This window comes from Anolis sagrei, chromosome 1 (assembly GCF_037176765.1).
Source record: "Anolis sagrei isolate rAnoSag1 chromosome 1, rAnoSag1.mat, whole genome shotgun sequence".
NCBI lineage: Eukaryota > Metazoa > Chordata > Lepidosauria > Squamata > Dactyloidae > Anolis > Anolis sagrei.
Window position 1 is genome coordinate 160,887,220 of NC_090021.1, and position 20,629 is coordinate 160,907,848.

General features: G+C 40.2%; 1 protein-coding gene across 6 annotated transcripts in view; it reads right to left on the reverse strand.

Moving 5' to 3' along the window:
• AGAP1 (ArfGAP with GTPase domain, ankyrin repeat and PH domain 1) overlaps positions 1 to 20,629 on the reverse strand; it is a 406,754-nt gene that overhangs the window by 120,658 nt on the left and 265,467 nt on the right. For all 6 annotated transcript variants that reach the window (XM_060783920.2, XM_060783904.2, XM_060783913.2 and 3 more), the window contains one exon: positions 20,176 to 20,337. In XM_060783920.2, coding sequence (XP_060639903.2) covers positions 20,176 to 20,337 — 162 coding nt within the window. The remainder of the gene's footprint in view (positions 1 to 20,175; positions 20,338 to 20,629) is intronic.

A 20,629-nucleotide genomic window follows, 5' to 3' on the forward strand; every position in this document is an offset into this window, starting at 1 on the left:
CTTGGGATTGAATGCACCACACTATATATTTATGCAGATGAGTGGGTTAAAATCGGAGACACAGGCCTCGTTCAGAAGGCATACTCCTTCTACTAAAGGTGCACTGCCATCATATTTTTGACCCGCATTGACTTTTAATGCCTGAAAGAGTTCTGTGTTCAGTCAGAGTATTCGATAATACTGTTCTTTGTATCATTCCAATTAACTGTACCTTAAGTGAATTGAAATGATGTAGAAAACAGCATTATAATATGCTTTTATTGAACAGAGAAACCCTTTCTGATACTAAAATGGAACAGAAGTGCTTTCATACAGGCAGGCTCTTTTTTATATCCTCCTTGTGATATGCCTTTGTGTTACATTGTTTAATTCCTCAGCAACTGCAGATTCATGTAAAGGAATGTGTTTCAACCAAATCAGTCCTCATATCCTACAGCACCAACTTCTCAAGTGTAGGGCCGACCTGAAAAATGAACTTGCTGCTGTAAGTCTTTATGATGTACAATGGTTTTCAGATAATAGCGTACTGTTTGTGGGTCAGAGAGCTCAAAGCGAGGAGAGCATGAGGTATGTGCTTCCCTCCTCATCTGGAAAAAGAAATGGGAATTCGGGATGCAGAACTCCGCTTTCATTGTTTCTCTATTAACACCCCACATTTCTAGTTTCCAGTAGTCTATGAATACAGGTTACTTTGCATTTTCCTGCCTTAAAATATAGGCCAGTAAAACATACCAGGCTTACATGCACTGGTTTCCCATTTCTGCCTGCTAGACAAGGTATTTACTCTTCAAACTAAAAAGGGTCTCTTCAAAACTGTAAATGAGTTCTAGCTTCAACCCACTGCGTGCAATTTTATATTCCTGACTGAATACAAATAACACATTTTATTTAGCATCAATTACTGAATGTGAGAACAGATGACCACTGCTGCTACTATTAAACATAAAAGGCACACCAAATTAAAAAGAAACAAGTGCCTCATTACTCTGCAACCTAACCAGCTTTGACAGAAGCACCAGAACTCATAAGATGTGTTTCACCGAGCAGGAGTGGGTTGCCGCCATCCTGTGCAGTCGGTGTCAGCCATTAGTTCTTCCCAATCGGGCACTAATGTTCAATGCTTAAACATATATAAATGGTAGTAATAATAACAATAACAATCTGTGCAACATCTGAGCTTCCATACTTGAAGGATGAGTCAAAAAAGCAGTTTCACTTTTCACTCGGGAAGCTGGCAAGCATGACTAGAGGGGGAATAAAATAACATTCAGTTCGCATAAATATCAAACAGGCTTCTTGAGACTGATGGGCCAGGAATATATTCTTAGCCATCATTCTGGCAGACAGGCCCAAGGACACTCATAACTTATTTTACAATCATTTAGTTTCAGCTCAAGTGGAAAACGTGACAACTTATCTCTGCTGACAAGATGCGATATCAAACCTTACAATTAACTTTCCTATGATTATCTGCCCAGCCCATCATTAGCTCGGTAGCTTCTAATGGCAGCTACAGGCAGCTTTTCTGATGATGGTCATCAGTTTTAGGATTTATAGCTACATTATGTTCATTCACAATTTTTAAATAAAATACACCTCTTCACACAGAGGAACATCTGAATTAAGAGTGAGCTGCGGTTTTATATTCTTCAGCCCTGAACACAATTCACATGGAAATGGGAGAGTGAGAACTTATGGGGAAACAAAAGAGAACAGCATATCCCAGATAAAATTAACATTTGGTACAATTGATAGAAGTGAGGTGACAGTAGAATACTAACAGAAAATATCAAATTTTAACCCAGACAATTATGGTTCATGGTTTGTCTCCCATTATGAAGTTTAAGCCAAGTTACAAGACTGTCTTAATTGTAGTGTGTCTATTTATTACAGAGCTGGGAAATATAATAAAACTTTATTAACTTGCAACTTTGTGGGTTCTTGAAATACCTTGCCAAGAAGTATGATGTTCCTGGTAACCCTCTTCTCTACAGAAATTCTTGGTTTCCTAATTCGTATATCTTCCAATTCTATACCCAAATCTACTAGAGGAATTAGATCCAAAAATGGTGGCACAACGAATACAGGATATAGAGGCTCAGAAAGACATTGCCACCCTTAGTAAAGCCGGCTCACTGAAATGGCTAAGTCGCTTTAAACATACTTTTCAAACAGCCGAATACTTAAAGACAGAAATGCCTAAACATCTAAGGAGAGTATTCACTAGAACCTGATTCGAACAGAGAGATGCAATGGTTAAACATGGAAGGTTTAACCAAGTTCCATATAATGAGCGTTTCTGTATCTGTGGGGCGACAGAGGTAGAGGATATTACACATGTACTGTTTAATTGTATTTTGTACAACAAAGAGAGAAATCAATACCTCGGACCATTCATCATACAGAAGACTCACTGGGATCCCCATATCAAAACTACATTCTTAATGGCTGGCCAGAATGCGAAGATAACACACCAAACAGCCCTTTTCCTTTATAAAGCAACACAGCGATTGGAGGCGATTGGGGTCAACTGTAGGGGTGACGCAGATATTTGAAGTGGCTTGGGATTGTGTAATAGCTATTTTAACCTTCATTTTAACCTTTGTTTTTAATTTTTGTGGTATGAAATTTTATCTTGACATTTTAATGACAATATGTATTTTTAGTCATTTTTTAACCTAATGTGTGTTGGTTCGCTGTTGTGGGGGTCTTGGGATGGTGATTGTTGTCTGTTTGTGCACATGTCTGTTTTTGTTTTTAATGTTGATGCGGTCAATAGACTATTCAATAAACTTTGCTTTGCGTTTGCCTAATTTGTATACACCCCTTTCCAGAGTAAGGTGATCACAGAAGTGGTGCATGACCAGACAGTTTTGTCTTAGACTAAACTTCTGGATATATTTCTGTTGGTCCTCAGACACCAAAACATCCATTGGATATTGGCATAATAGACAAGAAGAATGCTTTTACTTCAACTTTTCCACTTAGGTCCAAGAAAGTTTTTTTGTGACCCCAGGTATATGTGTTTCTACTTGTATGTCAAGTAGAAACCAAACATTTACTGGTAACAAACCAGCATTTGCAAGGCTTGCTAAACAGACTGTTTCTTCTTCTTATAAAGTACAGTTGAAGCATCTTCTGCAGAGTCGAATGTAAACATGGCACAAGAGATTCAGGTAAATGGCAAAACAGACACTAGATGATGTTCAGAAAAAAATTGGGACAGTAGGGTAAAAAACACTGTAGTGGGGTAAAAGACATTGGGGATGCTATCCTATTGATTTACTGCAACATTTCAGTAGTTTCCAATGCCTTGTTTTGGAGATACTCTTCTATTTGGTAGAATGCTAAATAACAGTCCATAGATTTGCTTTTGTCTTTTGTCATGGGGGGGGGGGGGATCTGAATAATAATTTTAGCCTGGAAAGAGCTAGGGGTGGTAAGTGCAATGGGTCGGAGGAGGACTTCATCAGCTGCAGGGACTAGTGAAACTGGGTGATTTTTTTGAAAATATTAAACAATATTCTACCTATGTAAAAAAATTAAAGAAATTGCCTTCCTGGTCAGAAAAAAATGGCAACCCAGGCAGCTTGGAGGAGCTGAGGTGACAATAACAGACGTGGAGGGGAACAGCTCTGGGGCTGTCATTTTTCCACCCCTACTCTAAAGCATGAAGACTCCAGGAAAAAAACCTGAGAGAAATCCTTGCACATGTCTAACCATGCTTCCTAATTCAAGGGGATATAGTGACATATAATCTTTGAAAGGATTTCTTTTAGCTTCCCTTTCCACATTCTTTTAAGCTTCATGTGGCACCAAAATAATTTCTCCCCAATACTTTGTTAAACCCAGGTTTATGATGTAAAAGCTCTATTTTTTTGTCGTGTCAGGAGCAACTTGAGAAATTGCAAGTCGCTTCTGGTGTGAGAGAATTGGCCGTCTGCAAGGACGTTGCCCAAGGGACACCCGGATGTTTTGATGTATTACCATCCTTGTGGGAGGCTTCTCTCAGGTGCCTGCATGAGGAGCTGGAGCTGATAGAGGGAGCTCATCTGCACTCCCCCCGGATTCGAACCTGTGACCTGTCAGTCTTCAGTCCTGCCGGCATAGGGGTTTGACCCACTGCGCCACCAGGGGCTCTAATTAAAAACATCAAAATTAGATGATTAAATTTCTAAACAATCTAAGGCCCCTTCTACACCATCATATAAAATTCTGATTATCTGTTGATAATCTGGATTATATGGCAGTGTAGAAGGAGCCCAAGATGTTCAAAATTCATCTGACTGAGCTACTCTTGGTGTATTTCAGCCTCTCACTAGTGGTAATTGGGATGCAGTAAAATTAACTTTATCATATGACAGAATGCTACAAAAAATGTGGTTGCCTTCATCCCACAGTAAGCCTATAAGTGACCATAGATTACTCAATGGTAGTCTTCCACCTCCAACAGATGGGAGAGTAGTGTTGTTATTACATTTTTAATAGAAAGTGGTCTTCCCCTCCATTTATTTATTTATTTACAGTATTTATATACTTCCTTTTTCGCCCCTGGGGGGACTAAGCGGTTTTATAAGACTGATGGCTTATCCTGGCTGTTGCTGCTTGTCTCTACAGGTTCAAAGTTTGAACTGTTCCTGGTGAATTTCAGTGTACAGAATATCGTTAGGACATCACATCAGGCCCCATCTCCACTGCCTATAAAATCCAGATTATCTGATATGAAGTGAATTATATGGCAGTGTAAACTAATATCCAGTCCAAAGCAGATAATCTGGAGTATCTGATTTGATAATCTGGATTATATGGCAGTGTAGATACATCCATGGTCTTAGGATATGCAGAAGCACATAAAGAACTGTTTTGGTGCATTATTTTCTTCTTGTGATTAAGATACTGCGGAAAGGGAGCTAAGCCATGTATGCTGGCCTACCCACTAATGTCGTACAAGGGAAGCCTGCTGACTAGGAAAAAGGGGTATTTACTTTCTTTGGTCCACACAGAGAAGCCTGTAATGTACTGACTCTGTCTCGTACAAGGGATGAAAATGTATTTTTTAAAAATAAAACTTCTGCCTTCCAACTTTTCATCCTGTCCTCCTCGCAGCAGTAAATATGCCTACAGGCATACTGAGGCTCTAACACAGGGGTCCACAAACTTTGCAAACAGAGGCCCATCAAACTGTTGGAGGGCCGGATTATAATTTGAAAAAAAACATGAACAAATTCCTATGAACACTGCACATATCTCATTTGTCGTGCAAAAAACACTTAAACACAATAAAATACTTAAAATGAAGAACTATTTCAACAAATATAAAATTATTAGTATTTCAACGGGAATTGTGGGCCTACTTTTGGCTGATGAGATAGGATTGTTGTTGTTGTGTGCTTTCAAGTAGTTTTAGACTTAGGTTGACCCTGAGCGAGGGCCGGGTAAATGACCTTGGAGGGCCGCATCCGGCCCCCGGGCCATAGTTTGAGGACCCCTGCTCTAACACATTCACTCTCCCCCTTTTATCCTTTCCCGCAGCCAGTTGATAAGGTATCACCTCCATGAACCCTCCTCTTCTGCAGCCTGGGCTAGATGCTGTCTTTCAACTAGTGAGTCCTTCTCTCAATTCCATTGGAAAAAGCTAATGAATGCACATTAATGAATCATTGCTATCAATGGCGTGACTGCCACATTTTGAACAAATCAGATATTTATTTTAATTTTTTATGCCAGTTTATCAATGATATCAATAAAGTCAGTAATAGGCTTTGCTGTTGTTGTTCATTTGTTCAGTCGTCTCCGACTCTTCGTGACCTCATGGACCAGCCCACACAGAGCTCTCTGTCGGCCGTCACCACCCCTAGCTCCTTCAAGGTCAGTCCAGTCACTTTAAGGATGCCATCCATCCATCTTGCCCTTGGTCGGCCCCTCTTCCTTTTACCTTCCACTTTCCCCAGCATAATTGTCTTCTCTAGGCTTTGCTGTCTCCTCATGATGTGGCCAAAGTACTTCAACTTTGTCTCTAGTATCCCTCCCTCCAGTGAGCAGCCGGGCTTTATTTCCTGGAGGATGGACTGGTTGGATCTTCTCGCAGTCCAAGGCACTCTCAGAGCTTTCCTCCAACACCACAGTTCAAAAGCATCTATCTTCCTTCACTCAGCCTTCCCTAAGGTCCAGCTCTCACATCCGTAGGTTACTACAGGGAATACCATGGCTTTGACTAGGCGGATCTTTGTTGCCAGTCTGATGTCTCTACTCTTTACTATTTTATCGAGACTGGACATTGCTCTCCTCCCAAGAAGTAAGCGTCTTCTGATTTCCTGGCCACAGTCTGCATCTGCAGTCATCTTTGCGCCTAGAAATACAAAGTCTGTCACGGCCTCCACATTTTCTCCCTCTATTTTCCAGTTGTCAATCATTCTTGTTGCCATAATCTTGGTTTTTTTTATGTTTAGCTGCAACCCGGCTTTTGCGCTTTCTTCTTTCACCTTGATTAGAAGGCTCCTCAGCTCCTTCTCGCTTTCGGCCATCAGAGTGGTGTCATCTGCATATTTGAGGTTGTAAATGTTTCTTCCAGCAATTTTCACCCCAGCTTTGCATTCATCAAGCCCCACACATCGCATGATGTGTTCTGCATACAAGTTAAAAAGGTTGGGTGAGAGTATGCAGCCTTGCCGTACGCCTTTCCCAATCTTAAACCAGTCTGTTGTTCCGTGGTCAGTTCTGACTGTTGCTACTTGGTCCTTGTACAGATTCCTCAGGAGAGAGACAAGGGGGCTTGGTATGCCCATCCCACCCAGAACTTGCCACAGTTTATTATGATCCACACAGTCAAAGGCTTTAGAGTAGTCAATGAAGCAGAAATAGATGTTTTTCTGAAACTCCCTGCCTTTCTCCATTATCCAGCGGATATTGGCAATCTGGTCTCTCGTAATAATTTCAGATGCCAGGTGTGTTATTTCCTATATCAGCACAGGATTATCAATTGCAAAAAACTGAAGTATCAATTGCAACAAATTATAGGGTCTGGATACTTGACAGGGGATATTCTCTCCTTTGTAAGAAGCTCCCATTTTTGTGCTTCTCCTGTGCCATAATAAACAAAAGACTATGAAAGCACATTGTATTACATCCTCTACACAGGCCTCTTTCTCCTTTAACTGTACTCAACGTGAAATAGCTTTGAAGTGTAGCATTCCCCAGGTAAGAGATGCATAGTGACCTTGCACCCCAAGCTGAAAGATTAAAAAAAAGATGAAAAAAAAGTCTAAATCGGAAGAGAGGGAAACATTAATTACTCATTATTAATGAATGGGAAGGAAGAATCCATAAGCATATATGAGCTAAATTCATGGATGAGAGCATTTTTAGCTTTCTAGCCTGAGAACGAATCTTTAAAGAACTGATAAGCCAACACAGGACATATAACCAACTAAATTAGTTTTAAGAGCATTGTTCTTTTTAAGAATTGGAAAGCAACTGCCAAATCCTAACTAGGTTGAAATTAGTCTCTTAATTCTTTTGGATTCTTGCAACCTTCAAAACTTCATTATCCATTTATGTTACCAGCTTCTTTGCTATTTGCCTATCTTTAGAGACATTCCCCTAGATCTCTGGCAGTGATAAGATACCACTGATTTTTAAAAATGTATCTACACTATATAATTAATGCAGTTTGACACCACATTAGCTGCCATGGCACAATACCATTGAATAATGGGAGCTGGTTGTTTTACAAGGTTCTTAAGATTCTGCGACAGAAAGTGGCTGGTGCCTTATCAAACTACAAATACAACATCGACACAGCCTTTGGTGTGACACAGATTTTGCAAACATAGCAATAAACATATATTCCCAGCAACAGGATTGGAATTTTTATTATCATTGTGTGTTTTACCACAGTAGTAAAATTTAAACTCAACATAATCATAAAAAGCAAGTATAGTATAAATTGTATTATTACAAGTTTTAGTATCAGTGAAATTGTGATTTGCTTGAACGGTAATCAATACTGTTGCAATTTGTTCATGTTGTTAAAATTTACAGTAATTTACAAAATATAGTAATAGAAATCAAAAGTTGTTCCTTTTAAAATGAGTTTTTGTTTCTGGGTTGTTGTAGGTTTTTTCGGGCTATATGGCCATGGTCTAGAGGCATTCTCTCCTGACGTTTCGCCTGCATCTATGGCAAGCATCCTCAGAGGTAGTTTTTGTTTCTCTTATTGTGGAACCCAGGTTTTTTGGCTAATGGGAGATAAGATTATAACTGTTGGGAATTACTGTTCTAGACAATGACAACTAGCCCCTGGGAGATGAGACTGAATCTTTGTCTAAACACTGGGATGCTGTGAGTTTTCCGGGCTGCATGGCCATGTTCCAGAAGCATTCTTTCCTGATATTTCACCCATATTTATGACAGACATCCTCAGAGGTTGTGAGGTGTGTTCCTTTTTGTTTGGGGTATTCCAGAGAAGAAATGATCAGGGCCAGAGAACACCTCCTAACAAAGGATTCCCCTAGGCAGGAAACAGTGAGGCTTTGAAGCTGCAAGCCCATTCTATGCTAATAAAGGTGGCCAACTGCAGCAGTCACATCTGCCTCAAGCAGACAAGAGTTCTTTCTCCACCCAGGGCATCCCACAGATATATAAACCTCACTTGCTGAGTTTCTAACAGATCTCACAACCTCTGAGGATGCCTGCCATAGATGTGGGCGAAACATGAGATGGGAATGCTTCTGGAACATGGCCATATAGCCTGGAAAACTCACAGCAACCCAGTGATTCCGGCTATGAAAGCTTTTGACAACAGATGTGTCTAAACAGTAGGAAGCAATAGTGGGAAGCAACAGCTATTGAAATCTCCAATATTGTGATTTCCCCGTTTTCTCCACTCTCTGTATTTCAGATGCATGAACCTGAAGAACTTAGGAGCGGCTTAGGGAACTGGGCATGTTTAGCCTGAAGAAGAGAAGGCTGAGAGGAGATACGATAGCCATGTATAAATATGTGAGAGGAAGCCACAGAGAGGAGGGAGCAAGCTTGTTTTCTGCTTCCTTGGAGACTAGGACCCAGAAAAATGGCTTCAAACTACAAGAGAGGAGATTCCATCTGAACATGAGGAAGAACTTCCTGACTGTGAGAGCTGGAACTCTCTGCCCCAGAGTGTGGTGGAGGCTCCTTCTTTGGAAGCTTTTAAGCAGAGGCTGGATGGCCATCTGTTGGGGCTGCCTTGAATGCAATATTCCTGCTTCTTGGCAGGGGGTTGGACTGGATGGCCCATGAGGTCTCTTCCAACTCTTTGATTCTATGATTCTATGATTCTATATGCCTTTTCAGAAGCCATTTATTTAGAAAGCGACTGTGGAAGCTTTAGGTAAACTCCAATAAGCCAACGCTGGAAGAGTCAGAACGGCATTCTCTAAAATGTAGAGTTACAAACATTTTTCAACTCAAACTTCTATTTACAATTGTCTAGTGAAATTCTGCTGTAGTTCATTTTCTTGCTCACCTCATTCGCACCCAGCAACTTCATTAATCAGTCAAATACACTATTATTTTCTTTTTATGGAAGATAATAAATAATAATAATAATAATAATAATAATAATAATAAATGCTATTTATATCCCACCCTATCTAGCCAAGAGGACTAAGGACAGTTTACAACAAATATCGGCAAACATTCAATACCATAAAGAAACTGAACAAGGACAAAATAACAACCTTATCCGGATCCCAAAAACAAACAAATGAAAAAATAAGGACACATTATTAAAAGTTAAACAGTAACATAGTAAATTTGGGAATTCACAACTAACACTGAGAAAAAAGAAAACAAGGATCTAAACAAACAAGATAAAATTTAAAATTATAACATTTTAAAGTTTTTGCAGCCAGCAGCCAGAGTGACCAGCCATTTGCATTCCATGACGAGTATGCATAGTACTCTCTGCCTCCTCCTCTCTATACGTTTAAGAATGTTTTAGTTGTTTTTTAAAAAGATAGTAAGAGGGGTGTTGTTTTGATCTCTTTGGGGAGAGAGTTCCAGAGGTGGGGGCAATCACGGAGAAGGCCCCTCTCTTGTTCCCACCTTGAGACTGAGAGCAGGGCCTCCTCTTTTGATCATAGTCCACTACATATAGAACCTATCATGTTATAGAAGAAGAATTTCTGTAAAGATTGAGAAACATAATTTGTTTTACAACTGGGTCTCAATTGTAGGGGTGGGGTAAGGGAAGAGGAGCTGTGATCTTATGTAAATCAATGGTTCTAATATTCCTTTGCTCACATTAAAATATTGATCACGAGAACAATTAAAACCTCCCCATTTCATCAAGGTATGCTCTCTTTATTTTTAATAGGATTTTCATTTTAAAATTGTAATACATCCACAATACACATTACAAACAAATACACAAACACATACATAGACAACCCGCCATCCACAATACAATTACCCTTCAGCCCATCCCCAGTGCGATCTACCACCTTGGCTCCCAACACTGATCTACACAGAGTTTATGCATAATTTTATTTAATCCTCTGTACTTTTAGATCAATAATTCCTCTTGTTTTTATTTCTTAAATTCTCCCATCAGGTATGCTAAGGCCAGCTTCCAATTTCTTTTTAAAACTTCATGACTTTCACATTTCAGATTGCTAGAAATCTTGGCCATCTGTGCATAATCCCACAATGTATCCTTCTACTATTTCATACTTAACGTTTTTTCACCTCTCCAGTTCCCCTTATTTTTTAATGCTTGGCCTCAAGGTTTGATACTAGTGGTTGGCAAACAACCACCACTGGCTCATTGGACCACTAGATTTCAACATTTTTTTCCAACTTATTTTTTAGTTTGGGGCACAAAATTGCATTTTGGGGTGGCTTGAAGGAAGCAGATTGTACTGTCTTCACCTCTACCCGGCTTAAGGAAAAACATGTTGTATGCAGCCAATTGGTGTTCAGTATGCAAAAACACTGAATATTGTTCTTTGACTTTTTTACAGTTATATTTCATTATTTTTAAACACAAACTCAAGCTGCCTAAGGCCTTGAGACATGAGGAAAATGTGTACGTGTGTTTGCGTGCATAGAACTAATCATTATAGCAAAATTGTATCTTACATGAGATAAATGTCCATCTTTTGTGAGGAATAAAGCATTACCATCTGTGGTAAAAGTGTCAAGTTGGGCAATGACCTTTACTTTTGATAAGTAATCATGTACAGATTGAAAACTGAAGGTATTTTACAATCTTCTAAGAACAGTATCTGTCAAAATTGAACTGTTTGAGCTACAAAGAACCCATCTTGTAGTTAAAGTCAGACAAGTAGACAGGTTTTTTAAAAACCACAGTTAAAAGTTCTCATATTTCTAGAGAAATGAGTGCCAAATATCTACTAACTTTACTTTATAAGTACTAAGTTTTGATTCTGTTTCAACAGCCTGTACAGTATACTGCGGCTACAACCTTTCACCTAAAAGGTCAGAACTCTCTGATCTCTCTCAGATGTGATCATGAAGGCCAGATACAGAGAATATTCACTATCCCAAGACTTAAGAAGCATTAATCCCCTAGATAAGGAAAGTATCTTCTCTCCTCAGGGAACAGAAAGCAGAAGTAGATTGAGAATGTTATAGTGCACATCTCTGTGATCAACTTAACCCACTAAAAATAAAATGGGTCCATTGGGGTTTGGCCCATTTTTACTCTTCATCAAACTTTATTTGGATCCATACAGGAGTAAAGTCAGGGCATCTGGTATGTATTCCATTCCAGCTATATTGCATGCTTGATATTCCAATTTACCCTGCTAAGGCAAGAGATTGGGGGAGGGGAAGCAGTGCCCATCGATTTAACATTTTTCCCTCTGCAAGATGCCAGACAGGATCTACAGTTGGCCCTTAATTTTTGCAGATTAGGGGTGCAGGATCCTCACAAAAGTGGGAAAATGAAAATATTTTGAGCCCACAGAACATACATGTTGCAAAAATTTCCACCTCACCCTGAAGCCCTCTCTGCCGAAACTCCATTGCCTCTGTTTCACCAGTAAACAACGCTGCTAAAAAAACATCCTGCAGTGCTGTTGTTCTTTTCCTCCTCTACATCTCCTTTCCAGCCCATACCTTGCCTCGCTCCTAGGCTACCTCTGATGTCCTTTCAGAAGTCTCTGGTTGGCCAAACTCAGGTGGGCACAGGTCTGCCAGTCCCTTTATTATATCTACGTTATGTCTGCCTCCAGCAGTGCCCAAGACTGTATTCAGCCTGTAGAAGCCTTACTTGGAATTAGAGCAGAAAACAGCACCACATTCAAATCCAGCTCTTCTGGGCTGCTTTTCTTTTGCAGTCCCTTTCCCCTACTCACCTGAGAGAGAATTGAAAATTCATGGACTCATGGGGCTCCGGGTTCACGTCCCTTATTTCTTCCCTTCTTTCTTGACCTGCTTCCTATTCTGATTCCCCAATGTCTTCTCATCCCAGCTCATCTGCTTTATTCACACCAAAGCTGTTCCTACTCTGTCACTGCTCTCTCTCAGCTGGAATTTTTCACAACTGGCTCCATGACTAATCTCCTTTCTTTACCTGCTTGCCTGCTCTAATTGCTCAGTCCCTTCTCAGCCCTTCTAATGGACCTTCCATAATCCCCGCCAAGGATGCTCCACTCCTGCTAGCCCTTCAATTGCGGGAGAAGAGGAGCAACCTTAGTGGTGATTAAGTGAATTAGCAGAGATGAGAAGGCATGTGGGAATCAGAATAGAAAGGGCAGGTCAAGAAAGAAGGGAAGCATGAACTCAGTGTAGAGTCCATTAGATGGTGAAGGGGGATGATTGATGGTGGTTTTTGCCACATGTCTTGGCCCTTCAATCAAACAACCCAAATCTCTATTACTTATATCTCAAACCTTTCTATACAATCAACACTGGTTTGCAGTTTGATATGTCCAGCCCTATTGCAAGAAGACTCTTTTGGAGCAATGGCCTGCTAAAGTGGCATTGGCCATGATTCAGATCAGTATGACTACAAGGAGATGAAAGATCCTTGCTTCCATGTACCTCTCCTTTCCTTCCTTTTTTAAAAAAATAAATAATCTTTATTAAATTTTCGATAAGAATTACATTCAATGAGGTGGGGGGGGGGAAAGGGGGTGGGCGAGGCAGAGGGAGGGAAAGAAACAAGGGACAAGAAACAAGAAACAGCGACAACAGAAAAAAAACATGTACAACAATACAGCAAAAACATAACAAAAACATAACAAAACATTTACCTTTACCTACAAGAACATCCATTCCATTCATGCCGGACCGGGGGGGGGGGGTTCCCTTCCATACCCGCATCCTACTACAGTCACATTAACAGACTCTTTTAATGTAACATTTACACAAGATTAAAAACACAATTGCGACTTCCATTTAGCTTCTAAACAATCTATTTACCTATGTTTCCCGGTGGCCCTCATGAGTAGGGGGGACACCAGATTTCTTTGTCACCCCTCCATATTAATGATGGGCCTATTTGTATCTCCTCTATTTTTTATTCGCATACATTTTATTTTTCAACCTTATTTTTTTCATACTCCTCAAAGATTGTCCAATCTGTCTGTTTTACTGCTTTTCCTGAGCAGCTTCTGAGGAGGAAAGTTAGTCTGTCCATGTCTCTTATTTCTATTAGTTTATCCAACCAGTCTTCTGTTTTGGGGGTGTGTTCATCTTTCCAATGCTTAGTCAATGTTATTCGGGCAGCGGTAGATATATATGTAAATAAGATATCTTCGTTGCTGTTCAGTTTTAGGGCTTCATCTGTTAGATTGAGTAGAAAGTAATCCGGCTTTTTCGGAAACTTTTTCTTTAGTATCTTTTGTGCCTCTCTGTGTATGACTTGCCAGAATTTATCTACCACCGGGCAAGTCCACCACATGTGGAAGTATGTTCCTGGCTGATCTTTACATCTCCAACATATGTTTCTATATTTGGTATACATTGAACTCAGCTTTTGTGGTGTTGTATACCACCTATGAAAGGTCTTCAGCCAGTTCTCCTTCAATGCTGTTGAGTATGTATATTTGAGTTTTATTTTCCATACTCGTTGCCATTCTTGTATTTTTATGGCCCTCCCTATGTTCCTTGCCCAAAGCACCATGCAATTTTTGACTTCTTCTGTTTCCGTTTCCCACTGTAATAGTTGGTCATATATCTTTGTTATGATTTTGTTTTCAGTCTTCAACAGCTTATTCCATACCGTGTCTTTTTCTTCGAATCCAATCTTTTCATCCTTTTTGTAAGTTTCTACGAGTTGAAAATATTGCAGCCATGTTAGATTTTCATATTTCTGGACTAGTTCTTCCTGTTGCTTTAGTCTCGGCGGGCTGTTTGAGCTGTTCTTTTCCAACAAGTCTTTGTAGGTGGGCCACTTTTGCCACCCTAGCAGTCTTCTTTGTTTCGCTTCGATTGGTGACAGCCATAGGGGTGTCTTAGTGTAGAAAAATTTCTTGCTTTCCTTCCTTTTAAGCTGAACTCAGAATGGTGCAAATCTCCCATTGTTCCATTCCCTTTCACCCCAATGGACCTTTGTTTTTGACCCCGCTCCATGCCCAAATTTTACCCAAGGTCACATCCTTGGCAGCTTCATGCTGAAACTCCAAGTGAGTTTTTCTCTGCTGAAACTCCAAGTGAGGCTGCCATGGGCCGAATGTCAACAACAGGTTTATCTTGTTGCAGGCAGGTATGGTCCAAATACAGTGAAAGCACTGAGACATCTATGTCTACTTAAGTTTGACTTGGAAGGCCAGCTGGAGGAATAAATCCAGGGCAGTATGTGTAACTTAGCACTAGCCCATTACTCTAGGGTCTCTCACTTCTATGCCTCTCCAATTGATTTCACCAAGAAAGCAATGGCAATATGGGCACTCTGTGGCATGCTCCAAATCATGGAAATCCGAAGGGGGGGGGGGTTACATAGAAGAAGAAGCTGGCAGAGTGGTTGGGAGCAGGACATAGAATCATAGAATCATAGAATCAAAGAGTTGGAAGAGACCTCATGGGCCATCCAGTCCAACCGCCTGCCAAGAAGCAGGAATATTGCATTCAAATCACCCCTGACAGATGGCCATCCAGCCTCTGTTTAAAAGCTTCCAAAGAAGGAGCCTCCATCACACTCCGGGGCAGAGAGTTCCACTGCTGAACGGCTCTCACAGTCAGGAAGTTCTTCCTCATGTTCAGATGGAATCTCCTCTCTTGTAGTTTGAAGCCATTGTTCCGCGTCCTAGTCTTCAGGGAAGCAGAAAACAAGCTTACTCCCTCCTCCCTGTGGCTTCCTCTCACATATTTATACATGGCTATCATATCCCCTCTGAGCCTTCTCTTCTTCAGGCTAAACATGCCCAACTCGTTAAGCCGCACCTCATAGGGCTTGTTCTCCAGACCTTTTATCATTTTAGTCGCTCTCCTCTGGACACATTCCAGGGCAGAGCTGTCATGGCTCCAAGAATGAGAAAGGAGATATAGGCTGAAGTATTGACCGGGAAAAGATAAAGAGAGGAGGAAGGCAAGGAAAACAATGATAACATTGCAAACAATTTTGCAGCAGTGTTATCCTAGTAGGCAGAAGATGACAGGCTTGTAGAACAGTGACAAAAGCAGCTATATACTGAGAAATAATCAAATCCATGAAAGAAAAACCTGTGAAAGTTGAGGGCATAAAGTAGTGAGAAGGATTTTCCCCCTTCCCAGTATGTTAGCACAAACAAGGGATGCATGACAATCATGCTCTTCTCCTTTCTTTGTATCTTATGGAGCAGCTAGATCAGCTGTCCCCAAGCTTTTCGAGTCGTGATTCCATTTTATAGAGGCAGAGTGACCCACGACACTCATACTGAGGTTTTTAATAGGGTAAATGAAAACATGTCAAAATAGATTTTTCAGTATAATGTAATTCAAAATAATGTTAACTGCGCATAGACCTGGACCTCACAACAAGCTCACCTGACGAACGAAAGATCGTTACACATTTATGCAAACATATCTCTGTGAAGGATGTGATTATGCGATTTTTTGTTGTTGTCCCTTTTAAAAATTTCCATAGCTCACCACTGCTTGGTGACCCCACAGAATACACGAATGGGGTTGTGACCCATGGGTTGGGAACCACTGAACTAGATGATGGGGGTTTTTCAGCATGGGCTCACAAAGACTTTGAGGTTCTGCCAAAAATTCAAAGGAACCTCTGTTGAGGTGTTCAACCAACTCTATGACACGCTTGTCTTTTTTTTTTTGCTACAGAAAAGTTGTGTGTCAACCCATATTTTTCAGTGATGTTTAAAATGGGCAACTATAGTCTTGCTATGGTGAAATTCTGCTACCTCCATTGCTCATTGCCAGGATCCAATACTACAAATGTGGACTTCCCACTTTCCTCTCCCCCCTCCTCCAAGAGAGCCCTCTGAGCCTCCAGAGCAGATCCAGGAATTTTATTCATTAACTTTATGCCAGCTAAATGATAAATGTAAGCATATTCAACAAATGTAACTTAGGTTTTGCCCGATACTGGAGCACAGAATAAAGAACATACTGGAAAGGTAATCGGAGACAGAGAACACATAGTACTGGAAGGATTGCAATGAGAAGCAGGCATAACCAGTGTGAAACAAAAACAAAAGAGGGAATACATGAATCTCCAGAGGGCAAGAGATCCTATAATCACACACAAGCATGAAAGAAGGAAAGATAATGAATCAAAGAGAAGTGCATGCCTCCAAATCAGATACAACAAGACCTATCAGCCGATACTTGCAGTAGGGGTAATTGTTCTAAATCTATCAATAACACAAAGCTGCTTCATCATCAACTACAGACACCATGTTCTTTTATAGGGTTTATAAGCCCACGTCCATGGTTTTACAGCCACCATTAGAGTGATAAACTGTTGAAACTACACCAGGGTCTGATGTGTAGATCAATTGTGCCTCCATAAAGAATCTACACAAGAGATCCCAGGACAGGGATTTACTACCTCCAGTTTTTATTTTCTTGCTGCTAAAATTACTTCTGCCAAACACTCAGAAGAGGTAAGTAAACAGGAACAGCTGTTTTTCATGCTGTATTGTATTGTAACAGTTTAAGTAAGAAATTCAAAGCTCAATGTGCTATTGCATTAAACGATGTTGAACAGTACCTGGCATTTAACTAAAAAGGGATCCAGTTGTATGATTTTCTCACTGTCAAGCAGACAGCAATTTGAAGCAGCCAACGAAGCTGTCTAGATATTCTCTAAGGACAGTCACAGACTTCATGTTACTGGCACCAAATTATATTAGACATTTAATTTTAAACTTCATGTACTTAAATGTAAAATCTTACAACTGTAATAGTCATAAAGCAGTGGGGCATTCCATTTCATAGAATGGATTTTTCTATTCCACCTCCCCCTTTTTTTAATTTAACCAGCACCTCCTGTTTTGCACCTCTACTCTCTACAAAGTAATTTATCTAATTAGGGAATGTTCACAGTTGCTTAAAAGACAGAAGCTGCAGGGAACCAAATCTCTGGATAAGAAGATTTTGAAAACTTATCCACACAAAGTATTAATTTAATGGGAAAAGTGGAGAGAGAGAAAAATGAATCCCAATACGTTATTTCGTCTACAATAAAACCATGTGACAATAAACAGCCGCATTCTCATAGACTGGCATTTGAAACCAAACAGATTCTCAGCTTCTTCACCATCCCTGCTGCTTTCAAAGTATTATCTCATTATAACTCTGAAATTCAAAACCTTTGGGGTGGGGAGCAGAGATGCTGAAATTTAAAAAGAGAAGTTTCTTGTAGCAGCCAGAATCAGTTCCCTATATTTTCTGGAGGATGCGGCAAAATTTTCAGGGTAAGCCTTTTCTGTGGAGAGCAGAAATCCAAACTATCTCCACCAGTGGTAGGACTACAATGCCCTTCCACATCAATTTGAAAAGACACTAAAGCAAAAACAAAGAAAACACCCAAGTTGTCACACATCTAGTGTTGGACTAGGATTCTGGGAGAACAAGGTTCACATTTCTGCTTAGCTATGAAAAACTACTGGGTGAGTTTATTCTAGTCACAGTCTTTTGGTCTCAGAGAAAGGCAAACACTGTCTGAAGAAATCCTATCAAGAAAACACTGTTGTAAGTTTGCTACCTAGGGTTAAGGTGCCTTCTGCTGGGCATTCCAGAGCCAGTGGGATGGGAAAAGACGTACAACTCAATGCACATCTACCCTAGGCAGAACTCTGTTGCCAATTTTGTGTGTGCAGAAGAAGCATTTTAATTATTACAGTATTATTATTATTATTAATAATAATAATAATAATAATAATAACTTTATTTATACCCCGCCACCATCTCCCCGAAGGGACTCGGGGCGATTTACAAGAGGCCAAGCCTGTCAAATACAAATACAACAATACATCAACAAGCAAGCAAGCAAATCAAACAATATAAATAAATATTCTTCAAAGACATGTTAGGGCTACTAAACTCTATTTTTAATAGAGGTTATTATTATTATTATTATTAACTTTATTTGTACCCCGCTAGCATCTCCCGAAGGACTCGATGCGGCTTACACAGGCCGAAGCCTCAGAACACAATACAGTAGAAACATAACACAACAATAAACAAAGCAAATCAAATAATTAAGCAAAATAACAGCAACAGTGACAATACATCAAGACACTATTAAAACTGGGCCGGCCGGCGCAATGGGGTACAGGGTTAAAAGTGCTGAAATGGCAGGAGGAACGTAGGATTAAAAGGTGCGGTGTGCAGCAATATTGGTTGTACTAAAGTGCTGCTAGGACTTGGGATGGGGGATTCCTAATCTGAGAAGGCACATCGGAACAGCCAAGTTTTTAAGTTCTTTCTGAAAACTGCTAAAGTAGGGGCCTGTCGAAGATCTTTTGGGAGGGCATTCGGGGGGCCGCCACAGGTTGCTTTATCCAATTTATATACCTGGCTTATGTAATGTACTATTGTTTTCATGTTGATGTACATGTATTATGTATTTTATGTATGGCATCTTTGTGTGCTATTTTGTAAGCCCCCCCCCCCCCCCGAGTCCCTATGGAAGATGGTGGTAGGGTATAAATAAAAATTTATTATTATAATTATTACATCACTTCTACTGCCTACTGCCTAATCTTCTGAAAGTGTTACACAAGTAATGGAAATATAGGAAACTGGTATAGCTGTTGTTCAGGCCAAAAACTGATTAACGCATCTAGGCCTGCTTCCTCCTGGAAGAGAAATTTTTGCAATGGTTGTGCAGCTGGACATTGTTTAGAGTTGTGAACAATCCACTGAGGAGGCTGAAGTATTCCACTAGTTGCCTGAAGACTTGCAGATAAAGACTCCATTCTGCATCCTGCACTTTTTTCCTACTCAGGCACTCTCTGATCAGGTTGGTCACCCTTACTAGATAGATGCTAAAATCAAAGATCTCATTTTCTGACACTGCGTTCATTTTTTGTTTACGTATAATGTGTGAAATTGAGACTATGACTGCCTTGATATGATCCTTGTATAGAACCAATTCTATGGTCCTTAACTCCAGCAAAATAATATTGTGCTGTGTTTTCTGAGTGTTTTCCACCAAGAGTCTTTCCATAAACTGGTTGAAATGGGAAGGGCAGAGTGTGCAGACAGGTGCACGTGTGCAGCAGTGCTGAGTATATGTAGGGCAAAGCCTCAAGTGGGCAGGCGGTGCATCAACGGCTTGTGTAGGTTGCATGCGGACCACAGGCTGCATGTTGTATAGGTCTGGTTTAGATCCTTTCTCATACTGGTTTTTTAAAAGCACCAGAAGAGGGTTGATTGATTGGGTGAAGGGAGTAGTAAATGCCACAAGACAGATTTCCCAAATATCTAAAAGAAACAGCTGTAAGCCCTCTGTTGTGAGTTTACCTCCAGTTACCCCTACGAACACCACACAGGCTCTTTTATGAAGTGAAAACACAATTCCCTGTTTCTTTTGGGGGGGGGGGGACAGAACTGCAACAATACTTCTATACAGTTGTTTGAAAAGCATGATTTACTAAGATTCTCTCCACCTTTTGTTCTCTTTCTTTGCTAAATAACACCTGCTTCTTAGAGAAAATTTCATGAATGTGTGTATATTTCTTAAATAAAAATAAAATAAAAATTATGTCATTGTCTTACCACTACTGATGCCTGAGTTTGCAACGACTGTCACCTCACTCCACTGGTCAGCACTGGAGACTGAATAGGAACGTTGATGCATTCCATCAGGCCGACTGTTGAAGGAAACAAGACTGATGCCACTTGTCATCTGAGACACAGAAGTACTAGTTGTCACATTTCCTAGTGAGAGAAAACACATACAACAATACCAGAAGTGAAAAGCAAATTCACATTCAGAAGAATATAAATTTAGATCAACTGCTGTTTTTGTTGTTTCAATAAAACACACTGGATGACCACTCTATTCAGAAAATGGGAGGCAGCACTACTGCGGAAACATGAATGGATAACTTTGCAAGGATACAGGAGTCACTTTGCAAGTATCTTGATGCCATCTTGAAGCCAGCATGTGTTTGTCAAAAACATCTTTTTCCCCAATTAGTTCACTAGTTGAATAGATGGTGGGAATGCT